The sequence below is a fragment of the Phoenix dactylifera genome, chromosome 10 (genome assembly GCF_009389715.1).
Source record: "Phoenix dactylifera cultivar Barhee BC4 chromosome 10, palm_55x_up_171113_PBpolish2nd_filt_p, whole genome shotgun sequence".
Lineage (NCBI taxonomy): Eukaryota > Viridiplantae > Streptophyta > Magnoliopsida > Arecales > Arecaceae > Phoenix > Phoenix dactylifera.
In genome coordinates, this window is record NC_052401.1 from 15,308,734 (window position 1) to 15,327,266 (window position 18,533).

Genomic DNA, 18,533 nt, shown 5'->3' on the forward strand with positions numbered 1-18,533 from the left:
TGAAGAGGAGGTGGCATCGACGGACAAAATATGGGTCGGGCCATGGTTTAGGCCCAACATGACCCGGTAAACCTAATTCGATGCGTGGGGGGTGCCCAACTTGGGCCAACATAAAAAAAAGGGTGTATATTGCTTCGTTTTTTTTAAATAGAAAGATCAAATACCATTTAGTTAATAGGGTATTCTGCAAATAAACTTAAGAAGCTCATATTTTGAATTTCATAGGATGTCGTTTGGGCATAGTTAATTTCTGTTAGCCTCGATGCTTCATAATTGTCTCAATATTCACATTGGAGACATGGATTGATACCACGTACTGCGTTGGAGGATTCATGTGAATCTTTTGACCTTCGCTTCAGCAGCCGGCAGAAATTTTCATGCCGGTGGAGCCTCATAAGTCTACTAGGCTTTGATCTATGATAAAATAAGGGAAGTCATCTCTCTTCAAACTCAAGATCACATAGTAAAACCCAGCTTAGAGCTTGGAAAGCAAATCGCGAAAGCATTTAAGTGGATGTGCTTTCATGAAAATATCAGCAATTTGATTAACTAATGTAACTTAAAGGTGCTATATTGCACCGCGAGCAATGCATTAGTACGCAAAATGACAATTATTTTCAATATATTTTGTACACTCATGAAAAATAACATTGTGAGCAATTTGAATAGCACTCGAATTATCACTGTGACGAATGGCGGCATGGGAATACTTAACTCCCATATCTTCCAACAACCAATATAATTAAATAGGCTCCCGAATAGTATTTGCAATAGTATAATACTCAGCCTCAGTATTGGATTTGGTATTAACCATGCATTAACTATTTGCTTTTTGTATTGCTGAGATTAAGGCTGCAAATGGGTCGGGTTGACCCATGACCCGACCCAGCCCGGCCTATTTAGATCTGATTCGGTCCGATCTAAAGAACTCGTGGGGCTGGGTTGAGTTCTAAAATTAGGCCCATTTTATTTTGGATTTTTTGCATGGATACCCTTCTAAATATCGGATTTTGCATGAATACCCTTCCAAAATTGATATTTGCATATATACCCTCATAAAACTTTGTTATTGTACAAATGTCCGTAATATAACGATTGTTCTAACGGTGTTAAAAAAATTATATTTATATTAATTATAAATAAATAAAATTTTAAAATTATACTATTGTCCCTGTCTTCTTTCTCCTGCTATCGGGATCGCGATCTCTTTGCATGTCTACCCATTAAGGGTATTTTAGTCATTTTAATTTGAAACCGTTAATTTTTTAACATCGTTGGATAGCATAGATACATATGTAAAAACAAAAATAAAAAAAAAGGATAAAATGACAAAACAAGTGTTTTACGACGGTATACATGTAAATATCAATTTTTAAAGGGTATTCATGCAAAATTCGATATTTAGGAAGGTATTCATGAAAAAAACCCTTTTATTTTTTAGGTTAGCTCTGGGTTTACTAAATTATAACCTGACCTAACCTAGTCTATTTGATTCTGAGGGAAATTTTAGAACCCGACCCATTTTTTAAACCACCTTGTATCTTTTCCATTTTTTGGGTCAAAATTGATGTTACATAAATCATTGTCATATCCTTGAGAAAGAAAATTTGTTAATTGTATGCAATCTTCTTGAAGATCTAATTTGAAGCAACACTTGTTTGGTAAGACTGAGCCTAATCGTGAGTTCATATCAAATAATTTTAAGATCATTGTCAGATCCATATATAGATACTTCTTAATAATGGATCTATATATTTAGGTTCATGATGGTGCAGCTTCGGACAAATTTCAAGTTCTAGGTCCATACAGCAAGCTCAAAAAGGATCTATAAAAAGCATTTGATTTCCTTGGTCTTATACTTCAATTTATCTATAAAAAGCATTTGATTTCCTTGGTCCTATACTTCAGTTTATACCACACTTGATTTTTAGTATATATTTTAATGGATTCTAAAATATTCAAGTATAAAGATTATAGGTTAACAACTACTTTACATTACATCCATTTAACAATTAGTTTGCTCAAAATCCCCAAGATTTGGACTTGAACTCCACATATAGATACTCATTAATAGTGGATCCATACAATATTTGGGCTTATGATGGTCCAAGTTTTGGACAATTTTGTGGTTTTAATCCACCTAAGTAGCTCATAAGGGATCTATAAAAAATATTTGAATTTCTTAGCCTTACTATAGTTTATACCACTTTCAAGCTTTGGATCTATCTAAACTGTTTAATGAACTATAGAATATTCAGGCATATATGATTAGACGTTAGTTTCTACTCTACCCTGCATACATTTTACTTGTAGTTTGTTATAATACTGATGAACTTGTGGCATAATTGTTGGCTCTCCGCCCCAACCCCCTACAAAGTGACCGTTCTAGGACTCAAATCCATACCAACACATACCTTAGCCTAAGTCCATTGTATGAATCAACGGACCCATTAGCACACATTAACTTACTATATATTTTTTTTTTAGTGACAAGGATACAAGCAGCCAGTAGACTATTAGTTTCTATTAGGTGGTACGTATCTTACCTGGTATGCATATTGCCACACAAAACTAGTTTGGTAGAAGAAATTTTCCACTTTAGCCATCACATGACTCCAACCCTCATCCTATACCCCACCCTCTATCCACTTGGGCTGAAGTCTAGATCCCTGGGTAGACCAAGTCTACTTTAACCATTAGATGATGCTTTGATAGTTTGAGGTCTAAAAATCAGCATGTTCACAATGCAATTGACTTATGTAACCTTAGCTTTATTTCACCTTCAATCCAAGTTCCATCATTGTCCTTGTATTCATATGTTTTATCAAACATGGTTTAGCCATCATATTGCGTTGATTTATTTTATGTGTACTCATTTGGTTCATAAAAAAGAAAAAAAATATAATACATGTCCAGAAAAAAAAAATATCTTAGCAAAAAAAAATAAAAAAATAATATATTTAATTAAAATTTTTAAAAAATATTTTTTATAAAAAAATAATTTTTATGTCCCATGGAAAAAAGTCCATGGGTACGAGAAAGATCAAAAGGTGGAGAATTTGGAAATTTTTTTTGTCAAAAATACTTTTTAAAGGGATGGAAGAAGATTTTTTTAATTAAAAGCATAACAAATATTTTATATATTTTTAAAAAATGGGTACTTAATTAAATATAAATTATTTTATAATATACTATTTTTCTATATTAAATCAGACATATAAAAATTAATTTTTTAAATATTGTATTTTTAAATATTAATTTTTTATAAGAATATTAAAAAAAAATCTTTCTCAGCCCTAAAGAGCTTTCTATGGTAATTGGTAAATAAACCCGCGATCACTGACCTCCCACGCCAACAAACCAGACGTCGTGATGTGCACTCAAACCGCCGCCACGTCTATAAATTCCCTTCCATTTTTCCACCACCGACTTCACCTCCAACCCAATCCTCCCCTCCTCATTCCCATCCCGAGGCCTCCTCCTCCCAGATCTCTTCTCTCCCAACTTCTCCTCCGCCACTCGCTCGCCTCCACCTCCACCTCCACCTCCACCTCCGCCGCCATGGACTCCGTGGCCTCCTGGGGCCTCGCGCCGCTCGACGCCGTCGACCCGGAGATCCACGACCTGATCGAGCACGAGAAGCGCCGGCAGTGCCGCGGCATCGAGCTCATCGCCTCCGAGAACTTCACTTCCTTCGCCGTCATTGAGGCCCTCGGTAGCCCTCTCACCAACAAGTACTCCGAGGGCATGCCCGGCAACCGATACTATGGCGGCAACGAGTTCATCGACGAGATCGAGAACCTCTGCCGCGCCCGCGCCCTCACCGCTTTCCGCCTCGACCCAGCCCGCTGGGGCGTCAACGTCCAGCCGTACTCAGGCAGCCCCGCCAACTTCGCCGCCTACACCGCCGTCCTCAACCCCCACGACCGCATCATGGGCCTTGACCTCCCCTCCGGAGGCCACCTCACCCACGGCTACTACACCTCCGGTGGCAGGAAGATCTCCGCCACCTCCATCTACTTTGAGAGCTTGCCTTACAAGGTTAGCCCCGTCACCGGCTACATCGACTATGATAAGCTTGAGGAGAAGGCCCTCGACTTCCGCCCCAAGCTCATCATCTGCGGTGGGAGCGCCTACCCGAGAGACTGGGACTATGCCCGGCTCCGGTCCATTGCTGACAAGTGCGGCGCCCTCCTGCTCTGCGACATGGCTCACATTAGTGGCCTCGTTGCCGCTCAGGTATCTGCCATAATGATATTTTGAGACTTGCTTTCCTGCCAAAATGATATTTTTAGATCTGCGTCTTGTTCCCATAGGGCGGTTAACGGGGACCTTGATGCATGATATGTGGATCTGATTGAAATTGATGAGATTTGTTTAATTGGTTGCAAGAACTAGATTAGATCTCGTGAAGTTTGGAGGTCATCAAGAAAATTTTTGGTTTGTTTCTGTTCTTGTCTGATCTATTGAAGCAAGTGCCTTTTTTTAATTTTTATATGGTCGTAAGCTCTTAATGACCTGCTTTATTTGTTTTGCTTGATCTGTCTATGCATCTCTTATGAACTGATTAATGAAATATTTAAATCTACCATGCTTATAGTGTAGATTCTGGAATTGACGGCTTTGAGTAATTCATTAGTGGAGTTAATGAATTTGCTACTGATTAATGAAATATTTAAATCTACCATGCTTATAGTGTAGATTCTGGAATTGACGGCTTTGAGTAATTCATTACAAAAATGAAGAGTGGAGTTAATGAATTTGCTAATTTCATCAGGTCATGTAGAGCACCTCTTTCATAAATTTAAGAATGAGACCTGAATGTTCCAATCCTAGGTTTCTTTTGTATAGATCTGTACAGTTATAATATTTGCTGATTTAAAAAAAAAGTAAGTTCTTGCGTTGCCAAAATTTTTTGATCTAGATGACTGTTTTATTGGACTTATGATTTTGAGGAAACAAATGAAGCAATAAACTTCATGAATATTGAAGAATGTTATCTTGATCCAACTACATGAACGAACTTCCTAAATATCCTGATCCAAGATTTCTTCTGCTAAACTGTTTTATATATACTACCTTTGGTGTGCATTGATTAAAAGGACCTAATATGAGCTTGAATTCAAATATTTCTGTGTTTAAATATCCGAATTTAGTTTGAATCATGTCCATGAGCAAACAAATGGGTATTAAAGTCTGCATGATTTTTGAAGGTTCAAATACAATCTGTTATATTTTATTTCTGCATTTGAATTTTAGAAAAGCTCTATACAAGTGTTGTTTGCATGGGTCTCTCAATATTAGGGACATGAAGACTTTTGTCAGAATTAGTTGATCTGTCAATAAAGTAAGGCTCTTGAGATTTATTTTGCAGGGGCATCAATATTCTTGTTAGCTTTAACTTTTTTTTTCCATGTCATGTAGGAAGCTGCAGACCCATTTGAATTCTGTGATGTGGTCACGACCACCACTCACAAGAGTCTTAGAGGGCCAAGGTCTGGCATGATCTTCTACAGGAAGGGCCCTAAGCCTCCCAAGAAGGGCCAGCCAGAAGGTGCAGTATATGATTTTGAAGATAAGATCAACTTTGCAGTGTTTCCATCCCTCCAGGGTGGTCCTCACAATCACCAAATTGCTGCTTTGGCTGTGGCCCTGAAACAGACCATGTCACCTGGGTTCAAGGCCTATGCCAAGCAGGTCAAGGCCAATGCTGTTGCTCTTGGAAACTATCTGATGAACAAGGGCTACAAGATCGTGACTGATGGGACTGAGAACCACCTTGTCCTCTGGGATCTCCGACCTCTTGGCTTAACTGGTATGACTTAGTAACTCCTTTCTGTGATAAGTTGTTCGTTTGATGTGCATAAATTCATCTTCTCCACATTAAATATTTATAGGAAACAAGGTCGAGAAGCTTTGCGACCTTTGCAACATTACAGTGAATAAAAATGCTGTGTTCGGGGATAGCAGTGCATTGTCTCCTGGTGGTGTTCGAATTGGTAAGAACTTTTCACATTTGCAGAATGCCCTTTGTTGGTATAAATTGTTTTCTTCCAGATGATTACAAGCTTTTTAAGACCATGTATCAGCTTGTGGAATCTTTGGAATAAATTATAGTGGATTTCTGTTTTAGAAAATTTATATTTAGCATAAATACATGATAAAAGAAATCAAATGATTTGGCAAAAGTATAAAAAGTACACACCTCTTATGAAAGGCCTGTGGGGTATGCTATTATGTTTGTTCAAAGAGGATCAACAATAAGACACTAAGGATGAGTACATAAAAATACTGTTCTCATGATACATTCTCACTTGATGTAGATGAGAATTGATATGCCAGCTTGCATACATGGTATGCTCATAATACAATCCCACTCGATGGGTCAGATGACCTGCCGACGCCTCATGTGAGGTTCAACTCTAAAATCATGGTCATTGCTATGTGCACTCTGTACGCAAATAGTTCTCATCTGCACACACATGTAGATCTAGCATTCATCATACAGCAGCTGTTGAGGGTAGGGTACAACAAGTTATTTGAACAAAAAAAATTAGATTTGTGGATTTTCTTTGAACATTTGAAACCTTTCTTGTTATGTAAATCATGATTCAGAAAATGGGGAAAAAAACATCAGTTCTTGCTTTATACAAGAGTTGGAACTTGCACAACCTCTGAAAACTTATGAATGAATCCTGGTATAATTATTATAGCCATATGTTCCTACTATGCTATTTATAAATTGATGAAAATTAATCCTTACAATTGTTTGTGTTGCAGGTACTCCTGCCATGACTTCAAGGGGTCTGGTTGAGAAGGACTTTGAGCAGATTGCGGAGTTCCTTCACCAGGCCGTGACCATTTGCTTGAGCATTCAGAAAGAGCACGGGAAGCTTCTGAAGGACTTCAACAAGGGTTTAGCGAACAACAAAGATATCGAGGACCTCAAAGCAGAGGTTGAGAAGTTTGCATCTTCCTTTGAAATGCCTGGTTTTCAAATGTCTGCGATGAAGTACAATGATTAGGCCTAACATCATGATTGGCACGATGCTCTGTGCACATTACATCGTGCTTTTTTGTTGCGCCAAATTTGCTTGTTTGTCTTGACGTTACTTCAGCGACTTTTTCTTTTTTATTGTGTTTTTCTATTTCTTTTTGGCCCTTTAGATGTGCCTATGGAAAAACAACATATTTGTTCAACTGCTGGAAGGTAGGTACCTTTTGCTGCAAAGCATGAGGCACTGAAAACATATGAGAGTTGTTTTATTGAAATTGCTGTTTAGTGATTTCTAAGGGGTTCCTGGAAATATCGATCTACTGGATCTACTACTGATATCATATATTATGCTGTTGTGATTATGAATTATTAATGTTGATCGGTTATTCATGGTTTTAGCTTTGGGGAATAACATTCTTCATGTAGTCTGTGCTGCTTGTTCCTTTCAACCTGCCAAGTTACGCTAAAGCTTTCCTTGCCGGAGTAAATGTAAGTTGTTTCAAATCAGATTACAGAATACAGATTTAGCAGGTCAAGTTTTTTCTTTTTTCTTTTGTTATTTTACTCATCTCTGTATGATGAACCCTAAACCTAGATCCTAAATCAGTTATCGGTCAGGGCCAAAATTCCTGATCATATGACTATGATCTGTATCATGTCGGTTTTTACTGTGTTGATTTTAAAATGTATTTATTATCTGTGTGATTGGGAAACTGCAGTGTCAAGTACTGAATGAGAATGTTGATGACATTCTCCTCATGAAATGAAAATACTAGTCACAAGTGGCTATATAATTAGTTGTGCATTGCTTGGCTCAACTGGGACTGTGTGAGCTACGCAAGACCAACAGTGGGAGTTTGTTTGGTTAACAAGTTTTATTAAGATACATTTATGTAAAACTTAAAATAAATTAATTTTATAAAAACAATTAATTATTGAGTTTTTTTTATAAAATCCATTTTGTTAAATATGTTAAGTCATAAAATCTGAAAATATATTTTATGAAAAATAGACATCCACTTATCAAATGGTTTATAAAAATAATATTTTATATTTATATGTTTTGGAAAAATCCATACACAGTCACACAGCATCTGAATGTCTTGTAACACCTACAAACAAGACATGTATGTATGTGCTTGCATACGCATTAAGCTTGTGTATAACATAAAATTCTCTAACATTTTAAATTTGAAGTGTCATTTTTTTTATTGGTTTTTTAAAGGCTTCTTCAAGAATACACTTCAACTAAAAAAATAGCAACATCAAGTAATTGAGCTCCAAAGTGGATCAAAAGGCTAAGGAATATCTGATCTATGTCTTAATTAGAAGCATTGAAGTGCTGATAACTTGGTTGTGGAATGAAACAGAAATACTATAGAACTGAGTAGTATTTTCACTAAGAGTATTTTGGTCAGAAAACTTTGCAGATGAAATCAATTATAGCATGTCCTTCTTATGTTTAATAGTATATATACATTATTAAACAAAGAGGAATATGTATGTACATACATATGTATGTGCACGTACGTTTGAGGGAAGAGAGGAGATAAGAGTAAGTGATAGAGTTCAATCATTTTGAAAGTTAATTTAGAGAAAGAAATAGAGTTCAATCTATTTGGGTGAGTTCTATAAAGGCGGTCTAATGCAATTGGGAAAGGAGAGAGCATATGTGCTAGTTAACATGGACTGCGAGCAAGAAAGTGGGTAATTAGCATACTTTAAGATAAATCGGAGGGGTACTCTGGGTATAGAAAATGATAGATGAAATCCAGGGAGAAAATTCATTTATTTCAAAACTAACATATTTATACTACAATAAAAAAGGCACTGGGTTTTTTTTTTTTGGATCTGTCAAATTTCTCCATGGATGAAATATTATTCAATGTATCAACAAAACATTAATAAATTTCAATGATCGATTTAGAAACAAAAATCCCGTACTTGCGCTCTTGGAGGATTGTGCTTGAGATTAGAACCAACCCCAAAACATGGAGTTGAAAAGAATAGGATGGGGTAATTCATTGTTTACCATGTTTGAGGTGTAGATTTGTAAGCTGCTAGTATAAAAACCAACATTGCATTAATTTGACATGTTGGTGAAAGCACAGAATTTTTCACAAAAAGAAATTTTTCCAAAATTTGATTTCCATGTCTTTTGAACTATAACTTGGTATGGTCAAATGAAGTTACAAAGACATGGTTTTAGTTAAACAGCCAGTATAACAACTAGCATTTTGCACCATAGATTGGTTGCTTGGATGATATCATCCCTGGCAACTTGGGTAAGGAGGCAAAGGTCTGGGTGGGTAAAAAGATGGGAATTACTCCCTCCTAGTCTCGAAAAAAGAAAAAAATAACTAGGAATTTGCACATGCCATGCATGGGCCTATTAAGAAAAAACTGAAGGGGAGGAAAAAATTGAAAGGTGCGATAGAGAAGTGGGTTTTGCATGCTTGCAAATAAGTGCCCACATATTTAAAACATAGATGTTAGATGGAAGTGACAATTTTATCCTCTGTTTGGTTCAAAAGATGGATTGGAAGAAGAATGGATAAAGAGAAAAGGATGGACGGGTCTTCCATCCATCTTCATGTATGTTTGGCAAAATATGGAAGGATGGATGGGAATGATTCTATTCTTTGTTTGATATAGGAGAAATGAGAGAAAACGTAGATGATGTTTGTATTTTAGGAAACTATACTTTGATAAAATAATAATATTATTATCAATTTGGAATACTTATCTATGCTAAAAAGTAGGGTAACGTATAAACTTACAAGCTTTATAATTTATAATTAAATAAAAATTATATTAATTTTAATTTAATTATATAAATAATTTTATAACTTAATTATATGAATTAATTAATTTATATATTTATTATATAAATAACTAATTAATTTTATGATTTAATTTAAATAGTTAATTGATTTCATATAAATAGTTACCTAAAAATAGTGAATATAAATAGAAATGTAAATGATAATTCTAATTATTTACTTATAAATATGAAAATTATGTACTAAAATTAAAATAAGTAGTAATAAAATTTAATAGTACATGGTTAATAGTATAGGTAAAATAAAAAATATAGGTAAATAAGATGAATGAAAAAGTGAAGAAGACAAATTAATGTATAAACCCACCTCTAACGTGCTCCATCCATCCTTCCTTACATCGTGTCAATTCTAGAGGAAGCAAATTAGTAGGCTAAGATAGATAGGCAATTCCTCTTTTTTAACCATCCTTCCTAAGATTTATTGAACCAAATGATAGACGGAAGCCATCCATCTTTTCAACCCTATCTATCCTCCTTCTCATGACCCAACTAAACATAGGATTAGGTCCGGCTTCATATGCCTAACTTTAGGAGTTTCTACTTTATATAGTAGGTACAATTTTAAGGTCTACACTGTTATATGTGTTAATAATTGGTTTAATTTGACAACTTTCATTTTGACTATTATTCTTCTATATGACTATTATTTAATGGGAATAACAACCATTATTTAACTTTAACACTAATTATTGAGGGTCTGTTAGCATCATCATTGCTGTTTTTGCATTTTTTTCTCTACAAATTAATTAAATACACATGGTAATTGATGTTGAAGATTTCCTTTGCATACGAAGCATCTTCTACTCTTTCCTTTTATTTTGCCTCTTCTTCAGAAGCAATAAACCTTTACTTCCCGAAAGAAACTACAAAAGACTTTCTAAACAATTTCAAAAAGCAAGATTATCATCATAAATATTCTCCATTTTAATTCATTTTTTCTTCTTAGCGTCATGAAATCAAACCCAAAAAATGAAGACAATTCCAAACAGGTCCTAGATAAACAAATACATCATGATTCAAATTTGTGCTAGTTGAAAAACAGACTCGACAATTAAAACAATTATTTCAATAGTCTCTCATGCGGCTGTCAATGTTATTTTCTGCTGATAAAAAATAACGGCTGTTGTCATCATTGTAACCCAGACAAACTCATTCTATGCAGTTTTGGGAAAATGGCAATCAATTTAATCGTTACGATGGTCTACCAATTTAGTAGAATTCCATTTTAACAACATGAACTGATATTAAAACCTTGATACAAGAAGATGTTATAATAGAGCAATGTACATAAGAAAAAGAATTTTTTGCATACCACACCCAAAATTTTACTAATATTACATATGATATATCTCCTTACCATATTTACAAATTAACCCAGACAAAGTTACTTTTTCCCTTTCTACCTAGATGTTCTCCTCCCCTTCCCTCTCTCTTTCTCTCCTCTTTTCAGATCTCAGCACATCTAGGCTCAGATCTAGCCATCACTAGCAAAATCTGGCCATTTCGAGTAAATTGTCGGTTTATCTTTTTTTCTTTTTTTTATCTTTTTGTTAAAGCGGGCGAGTTATACTACACGGGTGCGGATACACTCAATAAAGTTAGCAAACAAAATGTCATAGAGTGCCCCACAAGGTACCACCAAAATGGCATGCCACGTAAGCATCCACCCAATCCATAGCCCCTTTGGCCTTCCTGAATACATGCATGGCCTGTAAGGCCTCCCCATCCCTGCCCATTGCCCAGATGTCTCAAATCAAGGGGTGGTCTCCCCGTACCGCTCGGGCCACCCGAGAACCGCCGATCACTGTGGTTGAGTATGATCGAGCTGGCATGTAGGGTACGCCGCGCATGGCGAAAACCCGCCCAGATAGCTCGCAACTCAGCATCGAAATTGAGGTGTCAGATAGCTGACAGCCACTAGCCGCCACCACCCTCAAACACGAGTCCCTGATGACAAAACCCGCGCCTCCTTTACTCCCTCCATCCAGTACCGATCCGTCGAAATTAACCTTGAGAAAGCTCGGGGGTGGGGGTTCCCAGGTAAAGAACACCATGCGTGGCTCTACCTGAGCAGACGAGGAGTTTCAGATATTCCGAACTGTCAAAAGCCCACCTATATAGGCACCATGACTGAGCTCCGCTACCTGTACTCAGCATGCTCCACCGCAAACCTCGAAGATAAGTTGCATTCACCAAAGATCCGAGCGTTCTTGGTCAACTAGATCAAGTGATCAGTGCAGACGGCTCCGATAGCCACCGGGCGCTGCTGGGGGCAGCCTGACCAATGCCGGATAACCTGCACGAACTGGTCCCTTTGACTCCAGGCATCTTGTGGGAGTCCTGAAAGCCACCAGGTCCTCCTCGCCCATGCACATTGAAACAACACGTGGTCTACCATCTTGTCGACCCCACACGTCGCACACTTGGGGGGTATCCTGACCCCCCGTCTGCTCAGCACCGATCTCGTCGAAAGGCGATCCTGAACCACCTTCTATAGAAATAACACCTATCTCGGGTGTAGACCGAATCGCTAGACCCAAGCACAACCAGGGCCTGCCTCATGCTCCTGTTGAAGGGCCCGGGCGACATCCCCCATCCTGACTCTGGTCATGCATCATGACTGCTAAACCCAGACATTCGGTCCCACACACCCCAGGACTGGGAGAAGCCGCACACACTCAACAAGAACCTCTCAGAATAACTATTGCAACCTATCACCATCCCACCCCCCTCCCGGAATGAGAAGGTCACACACCCGCAGTCCTTCGTCCACCTCTGTGCTAACCATAGTCGCCATAGCCTCAAGGGTAGGGCATCCACTCATGTGTTCCCTGCCACATCAATACTCCTCTCATCACTGATCAGCCATCTGGTATTTGCCAAAGTAGTAGGCAGATACTTCCCAATCTCACGCCACATAAAGCAGATTGTTCGTCTGCATCGTATCATCCTTGCAGACCCCACTCGACCATATATGACTGCCATGACCTAACTCCAGAACCCATGTGGCTTAAGAACAAACCGCACCGTGTGTCGGGCAATGATTGCCTCGCGCCTCATCCAGAGAGACTTCACCCCAAGGCCGCCCTTTCCGAGAGGCCGGCAGACACTCTTCTAAGCCACCAAGTGCATCCAACGGCCCCTCCATACGAACCACAAAGGAAGCTCCGAAGAAGCCGCTCGATTTCAATCAATACTGTTTGCAGTACCACCATGTTGGCCATAAGGTACACAAGCATCAACTCAGTACTAACCTGACCAACGTCAATTTGCCTATCATGGAGAGAGATGAAGCCTACCAGCCCTCCAGCCTGCTCTTAATCTGCTGCACCAAGCTAGAGCACTCCAAGGCTCGCAGCCTCCTTCTAGTGATAGGTACTCTTAGATAACTCCAGGCCCCTTCCTGCTCCGGCATCTCAAAGATCCTCCTAATCTCCTACCTGGCTCTGCTCTCCGTACTCGGGTTAAATGAGAAGGATGACTTTTGAAAGTTCACTCTCTGTCCCGAAACTACACAGTACTCCGCTAGTACTCCTTTGAGGAGTACTGTGCATCCCTCACCCGCGTTCTGGCTACCAGAAGACAATCGTCAGCGAAGAGTAAATGAGAAATGGGCCGGGCCCCCGAGGCAGGAACATAAGCTTACATGGTCCGGGTAGTGCACACAGCCCGCAAAGCACGCGACAGCACATCAGAGCACATAATAAACAAAAATGAGGATAGGGGACATCCCTGTCGCAATCCCATAGTAGAGTGAAAGAAGGGTGTTGGTATGCCGTTGACCAAAATTGAGAAGCTCAGCCCCCAAACATAGCCTAGCACCCAATTGATCCAGGTGCTATGGAAGCCATAACTCTCTAGTGTATGAATCTCCACTAGATTCCATCGTATGCTCGCTTCATATCCAGCTTCATTGCCATCAGGCTCCGCCGCTTTGGGGCCTACTGAAGATCCCACATCAATTCTTGGGCTAACATGCTATTATCTGAGATGTTCCTGCCCCCCATAAAAGCCCCTGTTCTTGGCAGATGATGATCGGCAACAGGGGTTTCACCTTGCCCACTAAGATTCTCGCCACTATCTTGTACAGGGTTGAGCACAAACTGATGGGCCTAAAATGGCTAGGCTCCACTGTATCCTGGCATTTTGAAATTAGGATGAAATAGGTGGCCTTCCAGTCCTCTGCTATCACTGCCCGACTGAAAAAGTATTGAACTGCACCGACCACTGTTGTCCGAATAATGCACCAATTATTGGGAACCCGCCCATGCCGCAGAAAATTAAAAAAAATTCAGATGGCAGCGGAAGAGGCATGCGCGGGATCGATGTTCATCACATGAACGTATTTCAAAAACCGTTCGTAGATAGATTAGGATTAGAAACTTTAAAACTATTTGGAAGATCAGATCTTCACCTTGTGTGGGTAGATGATCACCGCAAACTGATGATCGTGGTTTTGGAAGAAGGCTCGCTTGAAGCCGTACACACGCCCGACCTCTACGGGTATCCACACGAAGCAGAGGACTAATCCAAACGCTCCAATCTCCCCGGGGTGCTAGCTCCCTTGCAGAGATATGTTTTGATGGCTGATCTCCTTCCTTTCTTTCAACTCTTGAATGTGCTTGGGAGGAGGAAGAAGAAGGAGGGATCTTGAAGAAGAACCAAAGGCTAGATGCGGCATTTTCTTTCCTTTGCGTTGGAACCTAAGAAGAGAGGAAGGAAGCCTCTCTTCTTTTTCTTGGTGGCTTGCGGCTGAAACCAAGGGGAGAGGAGAGGGGGCGTACGGCACAAGGAGAAGGGCTTGAATACCCTAGGTGCTGCCCCCTCTTCTCCTTAAAAAGGATGTGGAGCTCCTAACATTTAGGAGCTCCAAATTAAATTCCTTAAGAGGGGCGCCGACCCCTCTTGTTGCCGCACCAAGATCCAAAAGGAGGAGGGGCGTGAGCCCCTCCCTCTTGTGTTGCCCTAGTCCTCCTCTAAGGAGGATTAGGAGGCCCCTATTTGGTTTAGTCCTAATCTCATTAGGCTTTAACCAAATCATGAACCATTTGGGTTTAATCTAGGTAAGTCCTAATCCAATTAGAACTCAAATCAATTATGACTCAATTGAACTCTTCAATCCTAATCCAATTAGGAGTCTTGTTAATTCATTAGATTAATAATTAATTAGAACTTAAGAAATCCTAATCCAATTAGGATTTATTCAATTTTAGTTCTAATCCAATTAGGACTCTAATTTGAATCCGAAGTCCTAATCCAATTAGAACTTCTAGGAATCCTATTCTAAGTAGGAATCCAAATTGAATTCAAAATCCTAATTCAATTAGGATTGTAGGAATCCTACTCCAAGTAGGACTCCCATTCCTACTCCAAGTAGGACTTCCGGTCCTAATCCAATTAGGACTCTAGAAATCCTACTCCAAGTAGGATTTGTATTTAAGTCCAATTAATTAATTTTCATTGTTCCTTCTTCAATTTATTATCAATCGAATTGATTACTTGTGATTCATAATCACATTTCAACCATCGGATCGATCAATACCTCTAGTGTGTGTGACCCCATAGGTTCTATTCTGACTGGTAGTGAGATATATTGCGATCTCTATCACAATATCATTGAAAACTCTTTTCAATGAGTTGGAACGATTCCAACTCAACTCATTAGGATTTATCGATCATCGAGATATTCTCTGTGAGTCTCACCATCCACCAGTGACACATAGCAGCATGTAGTGGCTATCCAGCAAAATGGAATGATGAACCTCTAGGTGTAGTTATCGTATGATATAGTCCTACTATCGTGGATCCCTTCAGGATGGAGGTCATGGACAACTCGTTAAACCCCATCGTCTGTTATATGTCAAGATTTATTCGACTTAAGTTCGAGAGTGGAAAACTCTTTCTCCACTTTACATACTGCCCCGGCCGAGGTCTTATGAACTCAGTCTTATAAATCACATAGGATCTCTCCTTATCTACCAAGGTCGATAGATTCCATATAGGTGCATACCCTATTCCTACAATGAATCTATTGTAGCCAATCTACACTGCATGGACCCATATGTCTAGAGATCATGCATATGTACAGTCAAACTACAATAATCTCACTATGAGTAGCCGAAATACCGTAGGTCAAAGGACCAGTCATACTACTGCAACATCAAGCAAGTCACTGACAAGTGGATAGACATCCAAGTGACTTCTTATCTTGGTCACGCTCGGTATCCTTGTTCTTTAACAAGCACCTGCACTATTACTTCAGTGTCGCCACACCGTGGACTCGAGTCTCGTCCATCCACAAGGAAAGCAATGTGTGCACTGATCTCATCGGATCGATCACCGTCCTCGTGATGATCCATTGATCAGGAGCATTCAGAAATTAATCACCAATTATGCATGGCTCAAATTCTTAACTCTTAAGAATATGCATAATCATCTTATTAATTCTTGAACGATTCATAGACACATAAACAATATGAATGAAAAAGATGCCCTTTATTTATTCAATAATAAATAGTCAAGTACAAAATTATGTCCTAGAATTAACAGTGTGTCAGCCAGATTGGCTTCTAGGGCATACATCTAACACCAATATCTCTAAAAGAAAATAGGTGGAAAACTATCTGGTACTGGAGCTTTGTCCTCTGCTAGGGCCCAAACCGCATCCTGCACCTTTCTCTTCGATATAGGCCAAACCAAAGTCTCATTTTTTGCATCACCTATCCCAACTTCCGGCGTCGAGAGCTGGCCAATGTCCGTAGAGTCCCCCTCCTCCATCCATCTGAATCTAAAAAAGTCGAGCAACACCCTATTGATTGCCAACTCTCTCTTCACCCATTGACCCGTCTCATCTCGCAACGACCGAATCATACTCCTCTGCCTCCTGATGACCGTCGATCGGTGGAAGAATCGGGTATTCCGATCTCCTTCACTGACCCACTAAATCCTAGATTTTTGTCTCCAAAAAATCTCATGCTGTCGCAAGAGTGAGTGATGTGTGGCAAGAAGCTCTCGCAAGCCAACTATATCAGGCACCGAGAGGTCACCCCCTGGTCTTCTCTTCCTTGCAGATCAGCAATTGAGGCCTCCACCTCCTCCAACCTACGGAAAATGTTGCCCACAACCTTTTGATTTTATCAGTGAAGCTACCTCTTGGTGAGCTCCAGTTTATGCAAGACCCTCTGCAATGCATCGCCACATACCGGCAGGCCCCAAGCCGCCCTGACAATATCCTATGATTGGGGGTAAGACAACCAAATCTTCTCAAAACAGAAGGAGGAATAGTGGCTGGAGCCTGAGGCTGTAGAGATTAGCAGCGAACAATGGTCCGAAGCAATCCGAGGTAGGTGTCTCACCTAGTAGGTAGAGAAGCGGATGACCCAATTTGGGGATGCCATGGCCCTGTTGATCCGCTCCCATACCCTAGCTCTGCTAGTTTGATTAGTGCACCACGTGAAGCGCGGCCCAGTATAGCCAAGGTCCACTAGATCATTTTGCGACACGAATTCCCGAAAATTCCTCCTATCTGTTGAATCAGTGAAAGCCCTGCCCCCCCTCTTTTGACTGGGGCCAAGATGCAATTAAAATTGCCTACTATGGCTATCGAGATGCCCTGAGAGACCAAACTGGTAATCTCATCCCATAGCACTCTCCATATCCTATAGCCCGTGCTTGCGTAAACACCACATAGCACCTATGGGTCTGCACTAGGTTCAAAGATCACCATAATTACCTGCTAGGTGCAATTACGGAATACGTCTACTGTTGCCACCCTCCGCTTCCACAAGACCAAAATACCCCCAGACAACCTCTGGGATTCTATCGCAAGGGATTTTCGGCATTGCTGTACACGGTGAATACAATCCCCAGCCAGTCACGTTTCACACAAGATGCAAATCTCTAGACTATTAACCTGCAACAATCTTCTAAAGGATGACATAAAGAAAGGCTTGGCTGCCCCTCTACAATTCTATGCTAGGATTTTCATGAACAAACTCCTGATGGTGCGGCCCCGAAGTCAGCCTCCCCCTGAGCCTTGGGGACCACCTCCACCTCATGAGTCAACCTAGCCCGCTACTCGTCCTCCTCACTCGCGCCCAAGACTACCCGCAACATTGCCGCCTTGACTTGTTGTACCACTGTCGGATGATCCCCCGTCGCCCTACCATTGGTCCCCTTACATGCACTCCGGTCATTGTCTCCGCCACCCCCCAAGGTAGTTGCAACCCGAGGAGTTTGAGGCTCCCCTTTCTTAGCTTCCTCCACCACGGCCTCCCCAACCGGCCCGATCGTGCCTGCGCCAAGTCTCCCTGTACACCCAATCCTGTGTTAGGGCTGCTAGCTACGAGGCACCCGTCACTAGCTCGTGGGTCCCCCGAGACCGGCACCAGAGGCAAACCCTTCTATGGGCCCGATTCTGGGTTGCCTGCACTAAACCAGAACAGAGTTCCTTGCTCAAATCCTGACCCTTCCTTCTGGTCGCCCGCTGTAGGCCCACTGTGAACAACAGGGCCCTGAATAAACCTGGGCCTATGGACGTCGGCTCACCGGCTTCGGGCCCTTTCACTGGGCACGACCGGGAAGACCCATGTCATACCTAAAAGGCGTGTGCGGCGCGCCTTTCTCAGAGCACCCAGCAGGTCCATTCTGGGCCCGCTGGGTTGAGAACTCTATCGCTCGGATCGTGCCCAAGGT

The 18,533-nt window shown here is 40.5% G+C and overlaps 1 protein-coding gene across 1 annotated transcript; it reads left to right on the forward strand.

Annotated features, from left to right (window-relative positions):
* The first annotated feature begins 3,425 nt into the window (after positions 1-3,425).
* Positions 3,426-7,387, forward strand: LOC103717174 (serine hydroxymethyltransferase 4). The gene is made up of 4 exons (XM_008805463.4): positions 3,426-4,239; positions 5,425-5,815; positions 5,898-5,999; positions 6,781-7,387. Exons 1-4 carry the CDS (start codon positions 3,562-3,564, stop codon positions 7,023-7,025), a joined length of 1,416 nt encoding a protein of 471 aa, XP_008803685.2. The 5' UTR covers positions 3,426-3,561; the 3' UTR covers positions 7,026-7,387.
* The last annotated feature ends 11,146 nt before the right edge of the window (positions 7,388-18,533 follow it).